Source organism: Sebastes umbrosus, chromosome 15 (genome assembly GCF_015220745.1).
Source record: "Sebastes umbrosus isolate fSebUmb1 chromosome 15, fSebUmb1.pri, whole genome shotgun sequence".
In the NCBI taxonomy this organism is placed as follows: Eukaryota; Metazoa; Chordata; class Actinopteri; order Perciformes; family Sebastidae; genus Sebastes; species Sebastes umbrosus.
This window is the reverse complement of record NC_051283.1, coordinates 18459343-18482541: the sequence shown is the minus strand read 5'-3', so window position 1 is coordinate 18482541 and position 23199 is coordinate 18459343. Positions and strand designations below refer to the sequence as shown.

Sequence of the window (23199 nt, the reverse complement as noted above, 5' to 3'; positions counted from 1 at the left end):
AAAATAATAATCTCTCCGTCCGAGATATAAAAAGGGATTACTGTAACAGATTAACATTTGGTCCGCTCGTTGTTCCTGTATTTGTGATTTCATGTCTATGTAGCACTTTGAAACTGTTGATTATCCCGCTCTACAAAACACATCCCCACAGAATAAATGGATGTCTCAGGTTTAAGTCCCACAAAACTAATGTATTCACATTTTCTTACATTTCTGTGCCATAGCAATAAAGGCATTTATGTAAGAATATGTTGAAATATAAGCAATTATATTTCAACATTATGACTGTGCTCTATCCATATTCAGTTTGAGAGTCGAAGCACAGTATAGACCACAGTAGTTGCACATTTGTTTTTACAGAAGAGGCTGAAGATTACATAACATGCACATATGACATTCAGTGGCCAAGCAGACAAAAATAACATGGAATGAAGGGAAGGACTATATGGTATATTTTCTATCTAATGAAGTGTATCTTAGATATCTCTTTACATGTGTATAGTGCATGGTAGTCATGTAGTACTGTTGCACTTAGTGACATTTATGCAACACTGCTCATCATATTTTGCTTTAACAGCAGATGTCACAGTCTCACTAGTGAATGTACAGTATAATCAATCAGCTCATACACATGTAACAATGTCACATGTTCTGCAGGAGGCATCAAATCAACTTAAAATAATCAACTAAATACTTGGCTACTAATTTCTCTGAATATTAAGAAATCAAGTTACAAGCACTGCATTTGTACCCTGACTGTAAACTGACAGTAGTAGCTTTCACACTTCCTAGTCTCTATATTACTTCGTACTAACATGTAGCACATGGCACCAGCATAAGACAGAGAAGATCGTGTACACCACTAATGCTTTTCAAAACTTTTAATTTACATGAAAACAAATTGATGTAATTCTGTATCATTTTTCAAATAAAATCAAAACCCATCAGTTCTTGCTTGTTAAGAGTTATTGCAAAAGAGAGCTGCACCTTGAAAGACATTTTGGAATCATAGAGATCAAAACAAGCGTATAATACAGTGTATGGTATCACAAACACAAGCAAAGTCCAACAGGGAAATCATCCAGGAAAATACAAAAGATTTACAGATGAAGAAATGTAAGAAAGTCACAGAAAAATATCAGTATTTTTAGCTAAAAATCAGTTAGGTAATTATGGAAACAAACGAGATATTTCAGTTTATGCTGTTCAGTTTATTCAGCTCTATCAGCATGGAGGAGAGAACAGATATTTTTTTAAATAATTCAAAAAGTAGAAATCAAAATATCCACATCCAGATTAGAGTTTCAAAGGCTCCTTTCAGTGTTTGATCACCATATTTCCCTGAGAGTCTTGAGTGAAGAGCATCTTGTCTTCCTCATCCTCCTCCACAAGACATTTGTAAGCGCTCGTTCTCACCGTCCCAGAGCTTATGTTACTCTGATCTTTGAGTGGACTCCTAGCTTGCAGACCTCTGTGCGCTATCACCCTGAAGCCTTCAGAGTCCTGGGTGAACAACATGGCCAAACTGTCCTCATCAACCTCTCTGCAGGACAGCTGCGGTGCTAGTCTTTTTAGAGGAGAGCTGCTCGGTTTTGTCCACTTGAACTGTGACTCGAGGCTCTCCTCTTTATCAGCCCTTTTCCACATGCTCACTGGAATATGTTTTCGAGGTGATGCAGTTTTTGGTTCTGTCCATTTATGATTTGAAAGAGGTTCAATATGAGAGAGAGTTGAGCGCTTTCTTGGGGACTTAGAAGACAAAAACATGCTGTTTTCTTTCTCCTCATCCATCTGAGAAGAATGAAAGTGTTTAAAGGATTTTTGAGTCGAGGTTCTCCCTTCCACGTCAATCTGAATACCAAAGGGGTCCTCACTTTGTAGACTGTTAAGGAAACTTGGCTCAGAGTCTCTAAAGTTCTTTGCTGTTGTGTTTTTCTGGTTAGTCGGGTAAAATTCACCTTCAGAATATTGGCTAAAGGTGAGCAGTGGGTCCTGACTCCACGCCTGTGGAAGAGGTTGACTGTCAACTGGCAATGAGGAGGCTGCAGTGAGCCTCCTCTTACTCTGTGGTGGATTTATCTCCTCAAATTGCCCTTCTGCTGCCTGCTTCTGCCACAGTGCTGCTTCAAGCTCAGTCACATTTTCACTTTCCCACTCATGATCCACACCAGGCTCAGAGTTATATAAGTCAAACATTTCAAGATCTATTTCACGTTTTCGTTTTGTCCCTGATGCCCTTTCAGGTGAGGATGCAGTTAAGGCATGTATAGACGAGGTAGATGATGAGCAATGCTGCACTGGATCCACGTTTGGCACTTCAGAAGTAGACATCTTATTGAGAACTAAAAGAAAAAAAGAACACAAAAAGAAATGGTCATTTCAATTTATACATTCAAGCAAGTCAATGGTCAACTGTAGCTTCTGACTGATTTAGCAAAAGATGATAATAATCCTAAAAAAATGCCTTGACAACCTGATGGCAGCAGAGCTTTTGCAACGTACCTCTGCCCTGAGGTGCGAAGAAGGTTGATATAGAGCTCTGTTTGGTCTTTGGCATCTCTATTTTGGTCTGAGTGAAGTTGAGTGCCACAGCCAAACTGTATCCTCCGCCTCCAGCGAAGGGATTCAGCATTTTAGAAATGGGTCGAGCGGGTCGTTTCTGAAACATAAGCAGACATGCAGATTAAAATGGGATCCTATTAACACACTCAAGTGCAATAACCAAGTAAGAGGCTAGTGATATACTGTAAGTGGTAGTGTGTTAATAACATCTGCTGTGAACAAGTTATGAACTGTATATTCACTGCTTTATTGAGGGGGTAACAAAATAACCATTGAGTCACAATACAAAGCTAGTTTCCACAATTACCTTTTGTTTAGCTTTTCCTTTCAGTTGCACAGTATCTAGCCAAACACCACATTCCTCCTGAGCAGAGGTCTGCAGTGCTGGTTTGGAGGTCTTCATGATGGAGAGAGTGAAGGACAGATCTGTAATACATTAAAAAACATATATATAAAGGAAATATTATATTCTTGTTATAGTGGTTCCAAAGACTATTAGTACTGTTAAAGCTATAATAATACACTATACTCACTTTTAACAGTCTCTCCTGCACTATATTCACCTTTTTAAAAGTCGTGTATCACAGCTGTTATCCTGCACTACATTCAGTTTTAACAGTTTTCTTCATCTCCTTATATTTTTATATCTGGTATATTTTTTGTACTTTGCACTACTAACTTTTTTACTTCTTTTTTACAACATGTTTTTGCACTATGGAACTGTGATGCTGGAAACTTGAATTTCCCTCTGGATCAATAAAGTTATGTAGTTAAGTATTTATCTATCTATCTGTCTGTCTGTCTGTCTGTCTATCTATCAATCAATCAATCAATCAATCAATCAATCAATCAATCAATCAATCAATCAATCAATCAATCTATCTATCTATCTATCTATCTATCCATCCATCTATCTATCTATCTATCTATCTAATGAACATTGTGAAGCAGCTAACATTAACCCAGCTGCCTGTATCTGTTTCAACAGTTGTTGAATGAATGGATATTTGTCCTACATCAATGTTTATTGTTTTAAGTGATATGCAGCTTGAGCAATTTCCCGTTGACTTTCCTTATTATCAGCTAAATCACACCATAAGTTTACCATTACTCTAAGTTACAGAAGCTGGTGTTGATTATCAGTCAGCTAACTGGGCTAACAGCTAACATTAGGTGATGTTTAATAATAATCACAGTCTTACTTTAGGAGCTCCATATAACATAAATGATGACATCATGTTTGAACTGACCTCATAAACGTGCACAGGGATGTTTTCAGCTCTTCTTTGCGCTTCTTTAAACTCAGTTAATGCTCTTTTAGTCCAGTTTGTTTTGTTCTTGTGAGCTAAAGTTACTCTGGTTTGAGTCTGGCGCCTCCACGATGAGCTGCCTCTGATGTTTGCCTGAGTGGAAATATATTAAATGTGGTCAAGCCTTGAAATCTGTTCAGCTCCTTTAAAAAAATGTGAGACATACAAAGCCCAAAGATAAACCAACGTTAGTAATGTTTGATACGCTATTTTTTTTAAAAAGATTTATTATTAGTGAGGCACAACGGACACCTAATATGTTGACGTCTGCGGGTCCTCGCAGGAGGGTGTGTTTACATTGACGTCACAGCAGCTTGCCGAAAGGGTGAGTAACATGTTTTTAATTTCGTTGATTTAACACTGATATTAAACAATACTGCGATTATCCTACCTGTTATGGCAATAATAGTTACTAATGTAAACGTTAGTGTTCACAAACAACTACCTGTATGGCCCAGTTATACTAAATAATCAAAGGAAGTAGCTAAGAGCTAGCCTCCACAGCTAACTTCAGGCTAGCTTGTTTAGACAAAACAAGACATTGATAGTCGGCTCAGTTCAGCTGGAAGGTTTCCCTTTCATTCTTTTGTATTAGTAACGTTACTAATAAGCATGGCAAGCAAACTGTCCAAAGAGAAAGAAAGAGATGGAAGTCATGAAGATCAGGTCCAAGAGAAGACAAGTCACGAGATAGCAGCAGGAAGTATTATAAATGTTGTTTGTGTAAGGACATGGTTAAGTTCTTAGCATTTCTGGACATTGGTGATCAATTGTGCTGCTAAAATTGCGCCTATGATACTCTGTCCTTGATGTTTTACTTCGTAAGGTGTTCATTTGTATGATGCTAGTGGAGGGTTTATTCCTCACCTGAGGAACAGGTGTATCACAAAGAAACCATAATATCAAAAAGTATAGTAAGGCAAGGCAAAGCTTTATTTGTAGAGCACATTTCAGCAACAGGGCAATTCAAAGTGCTTTACATAAACATTCAAGAACATTGCGACAAAGTGCAAAAGAACATTAAGACATAATTAAAACAGTTATAAAAACATTAAAGATTAGAAATAAACACAAGCTTAAAATAGAATATAACACACAAGAGTAAATGCTCTAGTGCAGTATAAGATCATTATCTGGTTTAATAAAAGGCAGCAGCAGCAAACAGGCACGTTTTAAGCTTTGATTTAAAAGAACTCAGAGTTAGAGTTGGTCCTGCAGTTTTCTGGGAGCTTGTTCCAAATATTTGGTGCATAAAAACTGAACGCTGCTTGTGCATGTTTAGTTCTGACTCTGGGGACACTAAGCAGACCTGATCCAGATGACCTGAGAGGTCTGGATGGTTCAGAACAGAGCAGAAGATCAGAAATGCGGCTTGGCAGCTAGACGTTGTATTAACAGTGTTTCCCTCTATTTTTTATTTTTATTTAACCTTTATTTAACCAGGTTAGTCCCATTGTGATTAAGAACCTCTTTTCCAAGGGAGACCTGGACAAGACGGTCAGCAGCAAGAACACAAAGTTGCAGACACAGACACAAATAGAGATAAAATACAATTCACAAACACTAAAAGCACTAAAATTTGCATTAAAAGAGAACTATCTAAAGACAAATGGGGGGACAAAAACGAACTTTTCTGTGAGTCAGCTGTACAACAAGGGGGCTAAAAACATTGGCATGCCATAGAGTCTGCTTCTAAAGCCTTCATTTTAGATTTAAAAATATTTGATGTATTATAATACTTTGAGAGAAACTCACCCATAAGTCAAATCCCTGCTATGTATAACAACATTTAAAATATGACTTGAATAAATCTAATTGTGAAGTAAAACTTTTATTGATAATGGTGGGAAAGTATATGCTACTTAGTTCGATTTGGCCGGACGTATTTGGTCGCAAATAGCAGTCAGTTATTAAACACATTGTAACTTTGCTCTTTACTCAGATCAGATACATCAGCATCATGTTTCATGGGATACCAGTTACAGGAGGTGTGGGAGGAGGTAAGCCCTTCAAATAAATATAAATCTACAAGTTAGGTATTCAAATTGTCCATTCATCCTCCTTTCAGCAGTAAAGTACAGTTAAAGTCACTCAAGCAATTATTTTTTTTCCACAGCTCCGGCCAATAAGCCTGAGTTATATGAGGTAAATGTAACAATTTTTGATGCTTTAATTAAGGCTTGGTAAACAGGATTTTTAATCTGTACAAACCTTTAAGAAACATAATCATTAATTTATAATCATTAATGGAATTACAATAATCTGTTTATTTCATTCAGAAATATATGTGACATTCCACTTGTTAACAATAGTAAAGGCCTTCACCACAAATCATGTCTTTTCAGGAGGTGAAATTATACAAGAATGCAAGAGAACGAGAGAAGTAAGTGTCAAATTACCGGCCTAGTATGAACACAGAGTAACCCATGAATTCATAATGTGGCTAGTGTTGTAAAACCTCATTATTAACCCTGTTTCTGAAGGTATGATAACATGGCTGAGTTGTTTGCTGTCGTCAAGACCCTTCAAGCCCTGGAGAAGGCTTACATCAAAGACTGCGTCACACCTAATGAGTGAGTTTTACTTGAGTTTAGATTTTGTGTTTAAAAGACTGTAATTTCCACCTGTGACTTTGATTGTATGTTTTTATTAATGTGCAGGAGTTGTCTGTTTCAGGTACACTGCGTCCTGTTCCAGGCTGTTGGTTCAGTATAAGGCTGCATTCAAACAGGTGCAGGGCTCTGATGTGGGCTCTATCGATGATTTCTGCAGAAAGTATAGAGTGAGTTCTCTTTTGGAGCACAGACTTTGTTTGTGAACATTTTCACAAATGGGCCTTGCAATAGTTCTACCAGTTTTTTAGATTTAGAGTTCTTCTTATTAAGGATGTTACTCTTATCATTTTGTTTCCTAGCTCGACTGCCCCCTAGCCATGGAAAGGATTAAGGAGGATCGGCCAATCACCATCAAGGATGACAAGGGCAACCTGAATCGCTGCATTGCAGATATAGTTTCTGTACGTCCTCTCTTCTTCTCAATCATATTAAACAGTCAGCGCAAACAGGAGGCCTATTTTGGGCGTGTGCCAGAATGAAAATGGTTGCAGTCGTATTTTTTATAGAATGATTTAGTGTGTTCAGTTCAAGCACTAAGTGGCTGAAGTGGTTTCATTTAATTTAGCTCATCCTGTGGTCAGTCATTGAATAATGTGAACGGGTGTTGCCAGCTGTATCCACTGCCAACTAATATCTCAACTCATAAAATCCGACAAACATAAAATCAGCAGACAGTGTGATTATGGGAAAGACTGTGTGCCCTGTTTGTGTTGCTGACAGTAAACAAAATATCATACTTGTATTTCTTTCATACTTATTGTTTCTTATGGTCTCTTTGTTTGTTACTTTTCTTGCAGCTCTTCATCACTGTGATGGACAAGTTGAGACTGGAGATCAGGGCCATGGATGAGGTAAATAAATAAAGTGTAAAACTTGAATAATAGACAGACTTAAAACCACTGCCTCACTGATTCTTTTCTGTTGGTCCAGATCCAGCCAGACCTGAGGGAACTGATGGAAACCATGAACAGAATGAGCAACATGCCTCCAGACTCAGAGGCTAAGGACAAAGTCAGCCTCTGGTTAGTTCCACTGGGCCATCCAGTTTGCAGTGTTGATATTGTTCAACCTCATGCCAGTTCAGTGCAGGATGCTAAGTACAACTTTAGTCACAGAGACACACACGTACTTGCTTGATGATTGTGTCTGTAAGTTAAACTAATACTACTTCTGCTGATGAATACTCATGCAATCCGTGCAGCAGACCATTTCTTACGGGTAAATGCTGTGGTGACAAAAACTGAGCCTAGAACTGTAGATCTGTATGTGTTCACGCTTAAACAATCCTACCTTATTTCCCTTTAACAGTATATAATTCTAAGCTTATTAAAGGATCAATATGTTTGACTATATATAGGCTAATTAGTACCTAATTAATACCAATAGGAACTATATATTTACTATGGTAACCTACTCTATGTTTTTTGCCTCATAGTGTTACAAATTATAAAAAATTCCACAGGGTACCTGCATATTTTGTATTGTGAAAATCACTTAAACTACTTAAGCATTAAGTTTCTACATGGATCCCCAGCAGTGCTAAACTTACGCCAGTCTGTGATAAATCTTAACACTTTTGTCATAACTGTCATCTACCTTGATTTCAGGTTGACCACCCTCAGCAGCATGTCAGCCTCAGACGAGTTGGATGATAATCAGGTGCGCCAGATGCTGTTTGATCTGGAGTCGGCCTACAATGCCTTCAACCGCTTCCTCCACTCCTCCTAAAGCATCTGTCCATCATTGATCCATCTGTCTGAAATTCTGACTCTAATATCTATTAAGTTAAAAAAAAAAAAAAAAACACTCTACTTTCTCCTTCTGGCTACTGTGGGGACCGGATTTATATATGTACAGGTTTCATATCTCATATCCTTCAAATTATTTCCTGTCATTTGTTTCCTATCTTCTTTATTCATGTTGTGTACTATTGAAACTTCATCGCCTTGTATACTCCACTGTGTCTGGTACATCATGCTGCCTGCAGCCTTGCCCACCAGGCTCGCCCTGCGCTGTGAGACGCTCCATTGGCCTCTTTTCTAGACAAACTTGTGGGATAAATCCTTTAACATTGGCTGTTTATTCTGCCCTTGACAAAACAGTTTACTTCTAACTTTGTACTGTAATATCAAAAAGGTCTAATTTTATACTTAAGTTTTGCAGCGCAACAACAAAGAAGCATGATACAATTATATTGGACAAAGTCTGCACATGAAGAAAAGGTTGTAACAGCCAAAGCCTTTGTATTATTGGACAGATAAATATATATTTTCTTTTTGGTACCCTAATTCTATCGACAACCTGCCACCTGGGGTCAGATTAGCTGATTTTCTGTTCTGTATACCATTTTGTTTTTCTATCACACATTTGTACTGCAGAATCCTGCAATAGTTTTTGTTGATAGAATAAAAGAAGTTGACATAGGATGTCAGTTAATGGAAAATAAATGCAGCTTAAATAATTGTTTGGACTTAAATATTAAACTGCACTTAATTAATGATTATATTATGGTGGAAGGATTTGTTTGTGTACATTTTCTAGCTCTGTTTTCTGTTGACATACCTAATCCATATTTCCTTTAGAAGTGAGGGTTTGGCCGCATCAAGTGGGTAAAAGCAAGGTGGACACACTCCCTCTTTATTTTACTTGCTAAATACGATTTAACCCTCAAACACCATTAGGAAAACATATTCAGATTTGTCATTGTAAATAATAGTTTTGATTTTTAAATGAGAGCATGTAACACCTTTTTAGAAATAAAGATGAAAAATCTACCTCCAACTTCATTTGTGTTGTGTGTGAATAACATCACATTTGTTAAAAGTTTTGTCTTTGCATTGTCCAAAACTATTTAACTTCAATTCCAATTTTTGATATTCAAAAAGTACTAACTAGTGTACTGATTGAATGTTCAATACCCAGCCCTAATACTAACTTGCCACGTGATTTTTGTGTGTTATAATTATACATATTGACTTTTGCACAGTGCCCATATAATTTATATGACAGGGCCACAAGACACCTAATAAACACAGGAGGACCCATTTAATTATATTATCTTGAGTGGTGATTCCCTATCAAGTGTTTTATTAAAGGGATATTCCAGCAGTTTAGTTGGGGAACTTGCAAGAGACAATTTTTTAAAAAGACATTTCAACTTGTCATCTGATACCCCACCACCCACAGTTATTAAGGCATCCTATCATGTCATGTTATCTTGTTGATAAGGGGCTACACTTCAAAGTTAAGCTACATTTTGGCGAGGGAACTGTAGCATTGCCACATTTTTCTCTGTTTTGAAATAACTGACTTGAACTTTTGTGCGTTATACTCATATTGAGTATATGTGTATGCAGAATACAGTATTGCCTGGATGGTTCTATAACACTGGATTTGGAAATGGTTGTTAGAGACTCCATCTGTCACTACAGGGCTAATGGCCAAGAGCTTATTTGAAATTGCCCGTGTTGTTATTAGAGCTAATGGTGTGTTGTGGTGGTGAAAGAGGTATAACTGCCAGAGGCCATAGTTGACTCACCTTATTTGTTTTCTACTTGGTTGTTAGGACTGGTCCCAGTTTGCTGTAGAACTAAAACCAATTGAACAACCATCAAAGACACTCTACAAGGAACTTTATTTAACTTAGAACTAGGGCTGTCAATTGATTAAAATATTGAATCGCGATTAATCGCATGCTTGTCCATTATTAATCGTGATTTAATTTTTGTACCTGTTCAAAATCTACCTTAAAGGGAGATTTATAAAGCATTTAATACTCTCATCAACATGGGAGTGGACAGATAATATGCTTGCTTTATGAATGAAATGTATATATTTATTACTGGGAATCAATTAATAACACAAAACAATGACAAATATTGTCCAGAAACCCTCACAGGTACTGCATTTAGCATAAAAAGTTTGCTCAAATCATAACATGGTACACTCAAGCCCAACAGGCAACAACAGCTGTCAGTGTGTCAGTGTGCTGACTTGACTATAACTTGCTCCAAACTGCATGTGATTATCATAAAGTGGGCATGTCTGTAAAGGGAAGACTCATGGGTACCCATAAAATCCATTTTCATTCACATATCCTGAGATCGGAGGTCAAGGGACCCCTTTAAAAATCACCATGGCAGTTTTTGCCCGCCAAAATTGAGTTCAGCGTTATTTAACCTACTTCGCAACAAGCTACTATGATATGGTTGGTATCAATGAGATTAACATTCCTTAGGTTTTCTAGTTTTCATATGATACCATTATCATCACTCTGGCTTTAAAACTGAGCAACCTCCGAAAGGAAAAGAAATTAGTGTCGTTAAAACGAATGCACGCGTGCCTGAACGCGTGTTAACTTTGACAGCCCTACTTGGAACACTTTAATATATATCCTTTATTTAACCAGGTAAAAAACTCATACAGATTAAAATCTCTTTTCCAAGAGTGACCTGGCCAAGAGGGCAGCGCAGACATTGTTACAACAATAAAACAAACAATACAAGCAGACAAATACAACAGTCACACACCATGAATGAACGAGCATGACATCCAGTTTGTATGCAACACAAAAACAATTTGCTATAACACACAAACAGGTCAATTTCAAAACAAGCTGGAGCTAATGGATGCCATGATGAAAATGTGTACAATTATAAAGGAGTTTTTTTTTATAATCTCAGCCCCTCACCCATCATCTCTAATCTACAGCACTAATCTCATGGACACCACATGCCCATCAATGTGTAACCGGAAGTGTGCTGCGGCTCCTTTAAGAAACAGGCAGCAGCGTATTCGTTGCCAGGACGACAACTAATGACAAAACTCCACAGCCCGTCTGTTTGCAGCAGCAGTAGTGTGGGAGTATCCAAACTACGACTATCACCTTGACAAATAACAACGCAGTCTGCACAGTGCAGGTCAAAGACAGAGTACTTTTGTTCATTTGTCTCTAAATGGAGTTAAAAACCAACCTGCTGCTTCTGGACCAACACTGAAGGCTAAACAAGGTGAAGTCATACAGGGTCGCATGTGGGTTGCCAGATTAGATATACAAAAGTACAGAAAGACTCCTGTGTGCTCCTGTAGCCTGAAGCTGCAGCTCTAAAGGAACTGGCTCAACAAGTCAGTCATTCCTACCAACTGTTTTCAGGACATTCAAGATCTCTTTCAGGATTAAATCAAAGAGTGTGGTGATGCTTTACTGTTAAAACAACATGAGCAAGAAATACACAAACGTGACTGAGGTGGAGGACCACATCTCTCTGAAGTATGAAATCAGGAAGAGACTTGGAAAAGGGGTGAGTGACTTTTTTTGTCTTTTAATTTACTGGGTTTAATGGAAATTGAAGCTAATTTTTTTTTTTTTTTTTTAATTTTTTTAACAATGTCTTTATTGTTTTTTTTGTTATACAAACATCAGCATTATTATGCAATATATTCAATACAGGATTTACTATAACAAACATAACATACCCCACACACCTCTTAACTTTTCCCTTTCTTACAGGGCCAAAATCAATATACAGCTTCACAGTATCAAACAGACAATTAAACAGTTAAATGACACCTCTGACAAAATGAAGATACACATAAACAGAAAATAAATATATAGAAAATAAATAAAATAAAAAGATTTTCAAAAACAAGAATCCATTCCCTTCTGAGGGTCTACCACTATTTTTACGTATCATATCTTAATTATTCCTCCTGTAGAAGCTCACAAATATGACTACTTTTTATGAAATCATTAAATGATTTCCATATTTCCACATAAACAACCAGTTTGTTTTTCAAGGTATATGTTATTCTCTCCATTGACATACATTGTAATAGAAGCTAATTTACCCCCCAATAACAAAGCTCCTTTATTGCACCTTTGACATAAATCCTCATTTGCAAAAGTTTTGTGACATCTATTCTTGTACCTTCATGGTATCATAATGATTTCCTTTATCTTTGTTTTGTAGTTGCAGATTACTTTCTCAATTAATAAATTCATTGTTTGGTCTATGAAATGTCTGAAAATAGTGAAAAATGCAAGTCACAACTTCGTAAAGCCCAAGTTGAGGTCTTCAAATTGCTTGTTTTGTTCGACCAACAGTCCAAAACCCAAAGATATTCAGTCTACGCTGATATAAAACACAGAAAAGCAAAATATCCTCATAACTAAGAAGCTGGAACAAATGAATGTTTGGCATTTTGTAATGACTTTAATTATTAATAGATTATCAAAATAGATAGAGATTCTTTTTTTTTGGTCAACTAACCGATTAATTGTTTCAGCTCTAATGTAAATCTAAGCCATTATGTCCAAAATACTGTGTTTATGTAATCACATTCAGTAACACAAGTCTGCAGGAAATCTCGGCTACACAAAACGGCCTCTGATCCTAGAAACTAGAATTTCATCCCTTCTTCTCTCCGATTTATCTGCTAGTCCACCTTGTTTAACTCCTTGTGTAATTCCTGTTTTCATACCTGGAGAAAAAAGTTTTGTGAGGTACGAAACACGTTCAATGCTGTTCTGGCAAACGCCCCTGTTTACATCAACCTCCTCTGTACCTGTACATTAATGTTTACCACATTTTTAAGCCCCTTCTGTACTTTAGCCTTAAGAAAAAATCCTGAAATGATCCAGACTTAAGGTCCTCAGTGAATACCAGTGTTGCAAGCAAGGGGTTTATTTACTCTGGCAGGGCAAACTATTTCTTTGCAGATCAGCTGATGTGTGTGATGTTTCCTTAAGAGTCCAAACCCTTTTGTTTTTCTCTCCACTGTACGGTTGCCACAAGACTATAAACAGCCTGGTTTCTTTCCACTGTCTGTCCACAGAGACACACAAATTGCTGCTCTGCTTGCAATGGCCAGGTGGTAACTGCCACGTAGACACGTCATATTGTGCTAAGACATACCTGAAGGCAGATGTGACTCAAGTTACACGGCTGTTGAGCCTGTTTACAGTTGACTGGTGGGATAAATGCATAATGAGCAGTGGTGCTTCAGGGTGGGAGCCAAACAATAGTGAGCAACACTGGGCTAATTGGCTTTAGAGGGTCATAAAGTGCAGGAAAAATGCTCTAAATTGTTTTGAAACCCAATTCCCCCTGTAAATTTGCATCACTATCTCTTCTTTGGAGCCGGGGTTTGACAGAGACAACAGCCACCAGAGTCACACCAGAATCTGATCCACTGCCCCGAGTGACAGTATGTCTGTACAATAACGCTGTACTCAGCCCTGCCTTCACTGCTGCCTCTGTTATGCTTGACTTCACCGCCTTCATCAGCGCCCTGACTTTTCCTTTGGGGCTGTAGCCATCATTGAGGACACAGAGGTCATGTCCTCACCTTTTTCTTCTAGGATTATGATCATCAGAAATGCAGTTTACAGTTTTGCAGTTTTTATACCCATAATTAAACGTTACACATAGTGCGTCCTTAAAAGGCACATGCCATATGTTTACAACTTGGTGTCCTTAGATATCACATTTGATAGCCAAGAAAAAATACAGTCAGGTACAGAAACTAGGGCTGTCAATTGATTACAATATTTAATCGCGATTAATTGCATAATTGTCCATAATCAATCGTGATTAATAGCAAATTCATCACACATTTTTTGTCTGTTCAAAATGTACCTTAAAGGGAGATTTGTCAAGTATTAAATACTCTTATCAACATGGGAGTGGGCAAATATGCTGCTTTAAGCAAATGTATGTATATATTTATTATTGGAAATCAATCAATTACCAACACAAAACAATGACAAATATTGTCCAGAAAAAGTTTTTTAAATGCATCAGAAAAGGATGTAACAGCTGAATCAATTCAACATGGAAAATAAAACATTCAAAATTCATAAAACATTTTGCTGAATTTTCGGATCTCTGTTATCTGGGGAGAGAGCAGCTGCTTGGACTTATGACCTCAGTATTTCTAAATTCCTGCTACGGCCATGACCACGGTGTTTACATAATTCAGTTTTCTATAAAAAAATGACCTGGTTGACATCCTGCCTTTCAAACTATATCAATGCTTGACAGAATATAAGCCACCTCATGCATGGAGAAGAGATGATGTGATTTTGCGTTACCGTTATGTTGTATCTCTTTCAGGCTTATGGCATTGTATGGAAAGCAGTTGACAGACAGACGGGTGAGATTGTAGCTGTGAAGAAGATCTTTGACGCCTTCAGGAACAGGACAGATGCCCAGGTATGTGCTTGATGTGTCCAATCTAAGTGACTAATCATTAACTTGTTAACTTTATTAATATCATATCTACTATGTCACAACATTTTTGGCATGTAACTGATTATTTGAATACATTTTAGTGGCCTGAAGAGGTCAAATTATCCAGCAATTCACAAGACAAAAAGCAGCAATTATGGGAAGGTCTCAAAAAGATACAGTAAATATAATTTGTGTAGCAATATGTTTTTCTTCTTTCCTAGTCTGATAATTGTCTCGCAGTGGTTCCCAAATTGGCTCCCTTGCCTCCTGCTTCAATAAAAAGACAAGCTTGGCTAATGATTAAATAGAACTGGAGGCTTGTGTGTGCCTAGTTTATTGCTTAGCATGTTGTTTGTAGAGCTCATATCCTAATTGCAAATTTCTTTCCTTTTGCAGCGGACATTCAGGGAAATCATGTTCCTCCAGGTAACAACAATAATTGTGTTTGAAATAAACTGACTGTCATACTATCATTCTCTTAATTTTAAATCCTGAAAGACTGAAATATTAATAATCTTGGCCCCACTTCTCTACATTTTGTTTCCATCATTTCTGACTTTTATGTCTCTTTCTGAATGTATTATATGTACAAAACATTGGGGACACTTCATGATACACAGTGATGTTGTGTCTGAGGATACTGCTCCTTACTCTTTAGACAGTGAATGAGCTCCTCACCGATTCTGCAAAAACATTTCCACACAACAACAGGGAAATTCCCCTTATACTCCTTTTTATAAACACTTTTACAGCTAAATTGTTGTGTTATTAGGAGTCTGCTCCACTGATCCTGTTGCTGTAGTTGTACCTTGCCTTTCCTACTCTGGCAAAGCACTGTTTATTTTTCCATGACTGTTTCGTCGTAGTTCATTGCTTTATAGGCAGAAACACACTGGAAAGATTTCTAAACCGATTTTGCAGCTGTTCAGTTAACTGTGTGAAAACCATTGAGCAATGACACTGCTGGTACAGCATGGTGAAAACTGGACAGCTGCAAACTTCAACTTTGTTATTCTGACAACGACCAGCAACAATGTACCTGTCTCACATTGTTTTATATCAACATATGACTCTTATCTGCTGACCTACATTCATGTGACCTTCAGCTGTGCCTCTGCCTCCAGCTGTTGTCAACGTCCAATGTAATTCCAGTGTTGTAGTAATGGGGTTTATAGTGACCATTATTTAACCTTTGTTGAAACTTTCCCCGTTGTTTACACAACCTTTACCTGCCGGCTATTGTTGGTCAAACGGTAGCCAGAACGCTGTCTTTCTTTGTGTGGTTTCTGTTACTAAAAGTCTCTATTCTGTGTGCAGGAGTTTGGCGATCATCCCAACATCGTCCAGCTTCTAAATGTCATCCGAGCTCATAATGATAAAGACATTTACCTCATCTTTGAATATATGGGTGAGTGTTTGTACACAAACGTAGCTTCAACAAATCATAATAAAGAGTAAAGGTTAGCAGTTTAACTTGGCACTGAAAAGGCCTAGGTGTGTGTGTGTGTGTGTGTGTGTGTGAGGGTTTCTGCTTCCTTTGGCTGGCTGCACTGTCTTACTGCTGAGTCCACAGATTGGCCTCCCTCCCTCTCTCCCTCTCTGCAGTCTAATCCATGACTGTACACCAGCATCCAGCACAGACCTCCACTGTTTTCTCTCTGGCATTTCATTTTCAGGACTTGGTTGAAATCATTGTGTGTGTGTGTGTTTATGGAGGAGCATGTGTTTAGCAACTCTATGCCGAAATCACAAATAACTGAAGACAGTCCAATCATTGGTAGATGTTACTGTAACATGTCATATTGTTATACATTTTTGCTTTCTGCTTTGTACCAGATACCGACCTGCATGCAGTGATAAAGAAAGGCACCCTACTGAAGGACATCCACAAACGTTATGTGATGTACCAGCTCTTCAAAGCCATCAAATACCTGCATTCAGGAAATGTTATCCACAGGGACCAAAAGGTACGGCAGGTGGAAATATTAGGCATTAGTCATGAATTCATTTATTGGTCTTAAAAGTGTGAATGTTTTGTAATCATACAACATATCACAGTAACAAAATGTGCTCTTATTTTGATTTTAAAAAATCTATCTATACTTGTACTTTCACCGTATCATAATGATTTCATTTATCTTTGTTTTTGTAGTTGCAGATTACTTTCTCATTTAATAAATTCATTGTTTGGTCTATGAAATGTCTAAAAATAGGGAAAAATGCAAGTCACAACTTCCTAAAGCCCAAATTGAGGTCTTCAAATTGATTTTTTTTGTTCGACCAACAGTCCAAAACCCAAAGATATTCAGTCTACGCTGATATAAAACACAGAAAAGCAGAATATCCTCATAACTAAGAAGCTGGAACTAATCAATGTTTGGCATTTGGTAATGACTTTAATTATTAATAGATTATCAAATTAGATGCAGGTTCCTTTTTTTTAGGTCGACTAATCGATTAATTGTTTCAGCTTTAATGTAAATCTAAGCCATTATGTCCAAAATACTGTGTTTATGTAATCATATTCAGTAACACAAGTCTGCAGGAAATCTGCTGACACGGCTACACAAAACGGCCTCCGATCCTAGAAACTAGAATTTCATCCCTCCTTCTTTCCTATGTATCTGCTATTCCACATTGTTTAACTCCTTGTGTAATTCCTGTTTTCATACCTGGGTCGATTTGACCTCTCTGTTATTGTCCCTGTGAAGAATGTTTCTCTTGTCTGCGTTTCCCACAGCCGTCCAACGTGCTGCTGGACACCGACTGTGTAGTCAAGCTGTGTGATTTCGGCTTGGCCAGGTCGCTCAATCAGATCCAAGAGGACAGCGGGAATCCAGCGCTGACGGAGTACGTGGCGACGCGGTGGTACCGAGCTCCTGAGATCCTGCTGGGATCCTCGAGGTATCAACTGTGATGAGCATCTGTTAGTCAGTATCTGTACCACGTCTTCTTCTTGTTGTGCTCGTTCTTCACAGCAGATGATTTAATAATGATGAAGAAGCTAACCTTAAATCATTTAAGGGACAGAATACTTCTTGTCATCTTGTCCAAAGGTACACTAAAGGTGTGGACATGTGGAGCATTGGCTGTATCCTGGGAGAGATGCTGCTGGGAAAAGCCCTGTTCCCTGGGACCTCCACTATCAACCAAATAGAGAAGATCATGAGCGCCATACCACACCCCAGCCCAGAAGGTGATTTAAGAACTCCGGATTAAATTAATTTAAATCCCTCACACTTTACTTTAGTAATGGACAGCATCCATCACAAATTAATTAATTAAAAGCAATTTATTTTTCAGATATTCTCGCAATCAAGTCTGAATATGGATCCTCTGTCATTCAGAGAATGTTACTGAAGTAAGTACAGTGTTATTTATGTTGTGAAAATCCTACAGTACACAGAAGATGGTAACAATGGAGAGGTTCCTTTTTGTATATGTAGCCTACATGTAAATATAAATAACCAACAATGCATCTGTTGAATTTCACTCAGTCAACTCACATGGATTACTTTGCTTATATGTGATAACAGAGTGTGCACAGCTGCTGATGATGCTTGGCCTCTTTCTGACCTCGTCACTCCCGGGACAGAGCTAGTTTTGGGAGTGACGATAACAAATTTCCTCCCTTCCACTGGGGAGACTGTTATCAGAGCCTGGAAGTGGAGATGGGGCTGATTCAAGTACATAGTCTGAGGGCAGGAGCAGTGATTATTGCAGAGATGCAATAACAAAGAACAATGTAGTGAAATAGCAGTGACAAAGCAAAATCATAAACTAAGCAATGACAGCTTTAAAAGACCACCTTGTTGAAAAGGGTGTGTTAGACATGTGTTGCAGAGATTGATGAGATGTTTGAGTGAGCAGGGAGGGTCGAATTGTGTGCTTCAACTCGCTCCAAAGCTTTGCTATCTTTGCACAGTACAGGACAGTTTGTAAACAGCAAATATTTGTCTGTACTTTAAAAGGAACAGTATTGCTATTTATCTATTAGTCTTTATTGTTAGACATTGACAACTCAAATTTGACCTGATGTTTTCAATCATATCTCCTGTCACATTCCACTGACTTTATTCCTCCTGCAGCTTTTTTGCATTTAAAGGGGAACTTCACCTATTTTGCACATCAAAGTCTGTTTACAAGTCATGGGAAGTACTACTACATATATGAAGGAAGTTAGTCAAGTCAAGTCAATTTTATTTGTATAGCCCAATATCACAAATCACAAATTTGCCTCAGTGGGCTTAACAATCTGTCCAGGATACGACACCCTCTGTCCTTTACAGTACGACCCTGTCATCGGATGAGGAAAAACGTAACCAAAAAAAAATTTTAAAAGGGGACAAATGGAAGAAACCTCAGGAAGAACAACAGAGGAGGGATCCCCCTTCCCTCAAGTTCTCCAACCCAAACTGTTGGTGTTCAGAGATTTAGTTGCATTGTGGGTAATGTAGGCTTCAGGTTTTGACAAGGAAGACCAATGCATGGAATAAAAAAGGCGATATCTCTCGTTCCGCTGCATCGATTTTTAGCCTTTTTTAAAAGCTGTACAACGTGAGTCTGTTACAGCAGAGCAATGCTAAATCTCTGGAGTACCCTTTTAAAATATCTCTCTTCCTTTCTTCACCAGACCACAGGTGCCTTTGGAGGATCTCCTCCAGCTGTCTGTGCCTCCAGATGCTCTGGATCTGTTGAGAGGTTTACTAGTTTTCAACCCAGACAAGCGGCTGTCTGCTGAGCAAGCCCTCCAACACCCATATGTTGCCAGGTATTAAGATCAGGATCAAGAATTCTGATTAATTCATGGATTAGTAGCTGTGGTTTCCCTCACAGCAACACTAATTATAGATATGTCTTTTTTTTATTATCTTCTCTTTTGTGTGCTTAGTTGAACAGTCAATCATTTCTTCTGTATGCTTTGCTGCCTGTGTTAGATCAAGTTTAAGGAGATCAATATTTGATAGCACTTTATTGCCATTAAGTGCTATCATTTGTCCATAACTGTGTTTTCTGTCTCTGAAGGTTTCATAATCCAGCCAAGGAGCCAGCTCTTAACTATGATGTAGTGCTGCCAGTGGATGATGATGTACAGTTATCTGTGGTTCAGTACCGCAACAAACTTTATGAGGTACAAAATGAGTCATCATTTTTTATTTAATCTTTACACAGCAGATCATATTACAAGTGTATTGCAATAATAATTATTTTGTGATCCGATCTCACTGATTAAACCTCCTTTTTACCTGCAGATGATGCTGGAGAGGAGAACTAATCAGGGGATGCTCAAGCTGATCCAGCGTCCCAATGGAGACTGTGTCAGTAGCGTTGAGAAGCCCAGTGTGAGGGATAAAGTTGAGAAGGGCCCAGTGGCAGCGAGTGGGGACGATGAAGAACATGAGGGGAAAACACAACATGAGAAGACTGAAGAGACAAACCACGGGTCTTCACATACAGGCGTCACGAAACCTGGGCCTGTGAATGTGTCAACTCTGCCTGCTGTGGAGAAGACGAGTCCATTATCCAGCCCTTGCTTGGAAAAACTCACTTATAACCCCATCACACATGCCCCAAGTATGTCTGAATTACATTTTTTTCCACACAGGGCTGGGTATTGAACCTCAGTACTCTTAAAATATGTTTAAGAGAATACAAAAATGAATGATCTGTAAGATGTTATTTCTCAAAATAAGGTATCAAAAAAGATATTGTTTTGGTATCAGTGCAGAAACTCAGGTATCGTATCGGCCCCTGAGTTCCATGTCTTCACAGTGAAATCTAAACAATACAGCTTCATATATTTACATTAGGGCTGTCAAAGTTAACACAATAATAAAGCGTTAATGCAAATTTGTTTTGACGGCACAAAACACATTTACGCAACTTGCGATCGTAGCAGGTTCAATTTTAAAGCTAGAGTGAAGATACTGGCATCATATGAAACTAGAAAACCTAATGAATCCATTGGTACCAACCATGTCATACTAGCTTGAATGAGGTTAAATAACACTCCAAACTTAGGCTAAATTTTGTCACGGAAAAACTGTCATGGCCATTTTCAAAGGGGTCCCTTGACCTCTGACCTCAAGATATGTGAATGAAAATGGGTTCTATGGGTACCCACGAGTCTCCCCTTTACAGACATGCCCACTTTATGATAATAACATGCAGTTTGGGGCAAGTCATAGTCAAGTCAGCACACTGATGCACTGACAGCTGTTGTTGCCTGTTGGGCTTCAGTTTGCCATGTTATGATTTGAGCATATTTTTATGCTGAATACAGTACCTGTGAGGGATTGTTTTGTGTTATTAATTGATTTCCAATAATAAATATATACATATATTTGCATAAAGCAGCATATTTGCCCACTCCCATGTTGATAAGAGTATTAAATACCTGACAAATCTCCCTTTAAGGTACATTTTGAACGGATAAAAAAATGTGTGATTAATGGCGATTAACTTTGGACAATTATGCGATTAAATATTTTAATCGATCGACAGCTCTAATTTACACACATCTCTCAAACACATTCCCTCAAGTAGAAAATACATACTCTTCTTTTTTCCATTCAGACGGTTTTGTTCGTCCAGCTGTTCCTCCTCATTACTGTGCCTCCACTGCAGCCAGCAGGAAACTAATGGGACAGACCAGTAATGGAAGTGCAACAACATCACCAACAGAGGGCGCCAACACTAATGTAGTAAGCAACAGACCTCAGTCCACTTACTCTTCAGTTTTGTTTTCTCTTGTTGTGATGTAATCTTGTTTCGTTTTTATATCCTTCCTCTCTCCCACTCATGATTGCTCTGTCTCTTAACCCTGCCCTCACCAGTCCATGGAACAGATTCTCCAGCGTGGTCGCTCAGCCCCTCCGGCCCATAACCGCTCCTTCTCCTTGACCCTAAACCAAACCCAGAACAACCCGTTGGTTCGCAAGGATGAGTCATCCCTATCCTCTGGTCTATGTGTCACATCTGCACGCCTGGTTAGTCCACCACACCGCAGGACATGTAACATATGACTCAATGTCAGGATTAAATTTCAAGCTATTTTAATGCTTAAAATGTATGAATATATATGGATAGTTTAAAGCTCGGTGGCTTTACTTAGATCTAGATGCAATGACTGTTGTGTCATGTTTAACTTTGTTTTTCTTCCCATGCAGAACCAGCGCTCCACCCCTCAGGTTCGTGAGGTTCGTGAGGCTCGGCCACCGACACGGTTCAGCAAGAAAGTCTTTCAGAGCAATTGTAATGTGGCAGCTGCAGGCGACCCTCGAGCCAAACTGGGCAGCTATTCCCAGGCCTATGGTACCATCAACAAGACTGAACTGGACAATCTGCTTCGAAGCCGCCCTTACAACCAGTAGCTGCTGTCATGTCAGTGGTTACATTGGGGTCGGGTGACATTTGCCTTGCACTAGGATGTTAGTCACGTTGGAAACTGAAAGAGAAACTGTGAAGACTGTTACACCGCTTGTATATTAGATTGTATCCATGGAGACGTGTCTGTCGCTGTCTGTGACAATGAATGCATATTTGTAAAAATCCAGCGTGACTTCATTTTACATTTATCAAATTGTACCAGCAATTCATGAAAATATGTATTCTCACTGGATAACCAGACAAACTCCAGACCTTCAGGGTCCATTTTATGTGTCAGTAGGTTTGTGGTAATTTACAAATATCTTTGGGAATATGCACCTTTTTAGCACATTGTCAGCTGAAATGCTGACTTGTCTACCTGTAGGTCTGTAGAGAGACTGTGCCAACATTCACATGCTAAATATTCCTAAATACTTTTGTATTTTAAATAAGTATCACAAACAGTGACCCCCTGCTGATAGGGGCCCACTACAGGGTCATACCAGCCATGATTTTTCATGTTGATCTAGCTAATGACCTATATGCTCAATGGTTTATGCACATCGAGCCAGTTGGTTTCAGATGGACACAGAATAACTGTAAAATATGCAAATATTTGAATTGAATATGCAACAAGGAATTATTTTTAAAGCAATAACTTGTTCCTCTAATTTGTACAGAAATAAAATGATAAGTTGTTCTTGAACCCAGGTTATGATGTTTAACAGACATGGATGACTGTGGCAACAAACCACTATAAAGTTTAATAATGAACAGAGGTGGAAATACTCAGATCCTTGCTTTTTACTTGAAATATACTTGGTGGAACTGCTAACAACTCATAGACATCTGAGACAAGCAGAAACTGCAAAAAGGCTGGAAACCACTGGTTTAGTCTTAAACAATGTTTGTATTTTATAAGCTTATGTGTTTCCTACATGTACAATTTTAATCAGAAAAGTATTGTAACTACAGCTGTCAGATCAATGTAGTGGAGTAGCCAACAAAGTATAATATTTCCCTTTGAAATGTGGAGTAGAAGTATAAAGTAATTATTTAGAAAGTAAGTATTAGAATCAAAATAAAGTACCAAAAGTAAAAGTAGTCATTATG

At 38.2% G+C, this 23199-nt stretch overlaps 3 protein-coding genes across 6 annotated transcripts; 2 read left to right on the top strand and 1 right to left on the bottom strand.

Annotated features, from left to right (window-relative positions):
- Positions 1-2: 2 nt before the first annotated feature.
- Positions 3-3980, bottom strand: LOC119503006 (aurora kinase A and ninein-interacting protein). Its single transcript, XM_037794417.1, has 4 exons — positions 3813-3980; positions 2870-2988; positions 2503-2659; positions 3-2342 (listed from the first exon to the last, which is right to left on the bottom strand). The coding sequence occupies exons 2-4, from the start codon at positions 2963-2965 to the stop codon at positions 1318-1320; spliced, it is 1278 nt and encodes a 425-aa protein (XP_037650345.1). The 5' UTR covers positions 2966-2988; positions 3813-3980; the 3' UTR covers positions 3-1317.
- A 139-nt stretch (positions 3981-4119) lies between these two features.
- On the top strand, positions 4120-9268 carry vps28 (VPS28 subunit of ESCRT-I). 2 transcript variants are annotated; one of them, XM_037794420.1, is made up of 10 exons: positions 4120-4197; positions 5815-5872; positions 5989-6017; positions 6218-6255; positions 6356-6445; positions 6549-6654; positions 6787-6888; positions 7285-7338; positions 7418-7509; positions 8095-8233. In XM_037794420.1, exons 2-10 carry the CDS (start codon positions 5833-5835, stop codon positions 8213-8215), a joined length of 672 nt encoding a protein of 223 aa, XP_037650348.1. In that variant the 5' UTR covers positions 4120-4197; positions 5815-5832; the 3' UTR covers positions 8216-8233. The 2 variants fall into 2 exon arrangements, with proteins under 2 accessions (XP_037650348.1, XP_037650346.1); XM_037794418.1 differs by lacking the exon at positions 4120-4197 and having other exon boundaries at positions 8095-9268.
- A 2020-nt stretch (positions 9269-11288) lies between these two features.
- On the top strand, positions 11289-22792 carry mapk15 (mitogen-activated protein kinase 15). 3 transcript variants are annotated; one of them, XM_037795949.1, is made up of 15 exons: positions 11289-11496; positions 11661-11787; positions 14602-14700; positions 15115-15144; positions 16036-16126; positions 16555-16685; positions 17459-17622; positions 17775-17914; positions 18022-18079; positions 19352-19489; positions 19744-19849; positions 19971-20292; positions 21295-21422; positions 21555-21707; positions 21888-22792. In XM_037795949.1, the coding sequence occupies exons 2-15, from the start codon at positions 11704-11706 to the stop codon at positions 22089-22091; spliced, it is 1848 nt and encodes a 615-aa protein (XP_037651877.1). In that variant the 5' UTR covers positions 11289-11496; positions 11661-11703; the 3' UTR covers positions 22092-22792. The 3 variants fall into 3 exon arrangements, with proteins under 3 accessions (XP_037651877.1, XP_037651875.1, XP_037651876.1); XM_037795947.1 differs by having other exon boundaries at positions 11640-11787; XM_037795948.1 differs by having other exon boundaries at positions 11289-11787.
- The last annotated feature ends 407 nt before the right edge of the window (positions 22793-23199 follow it).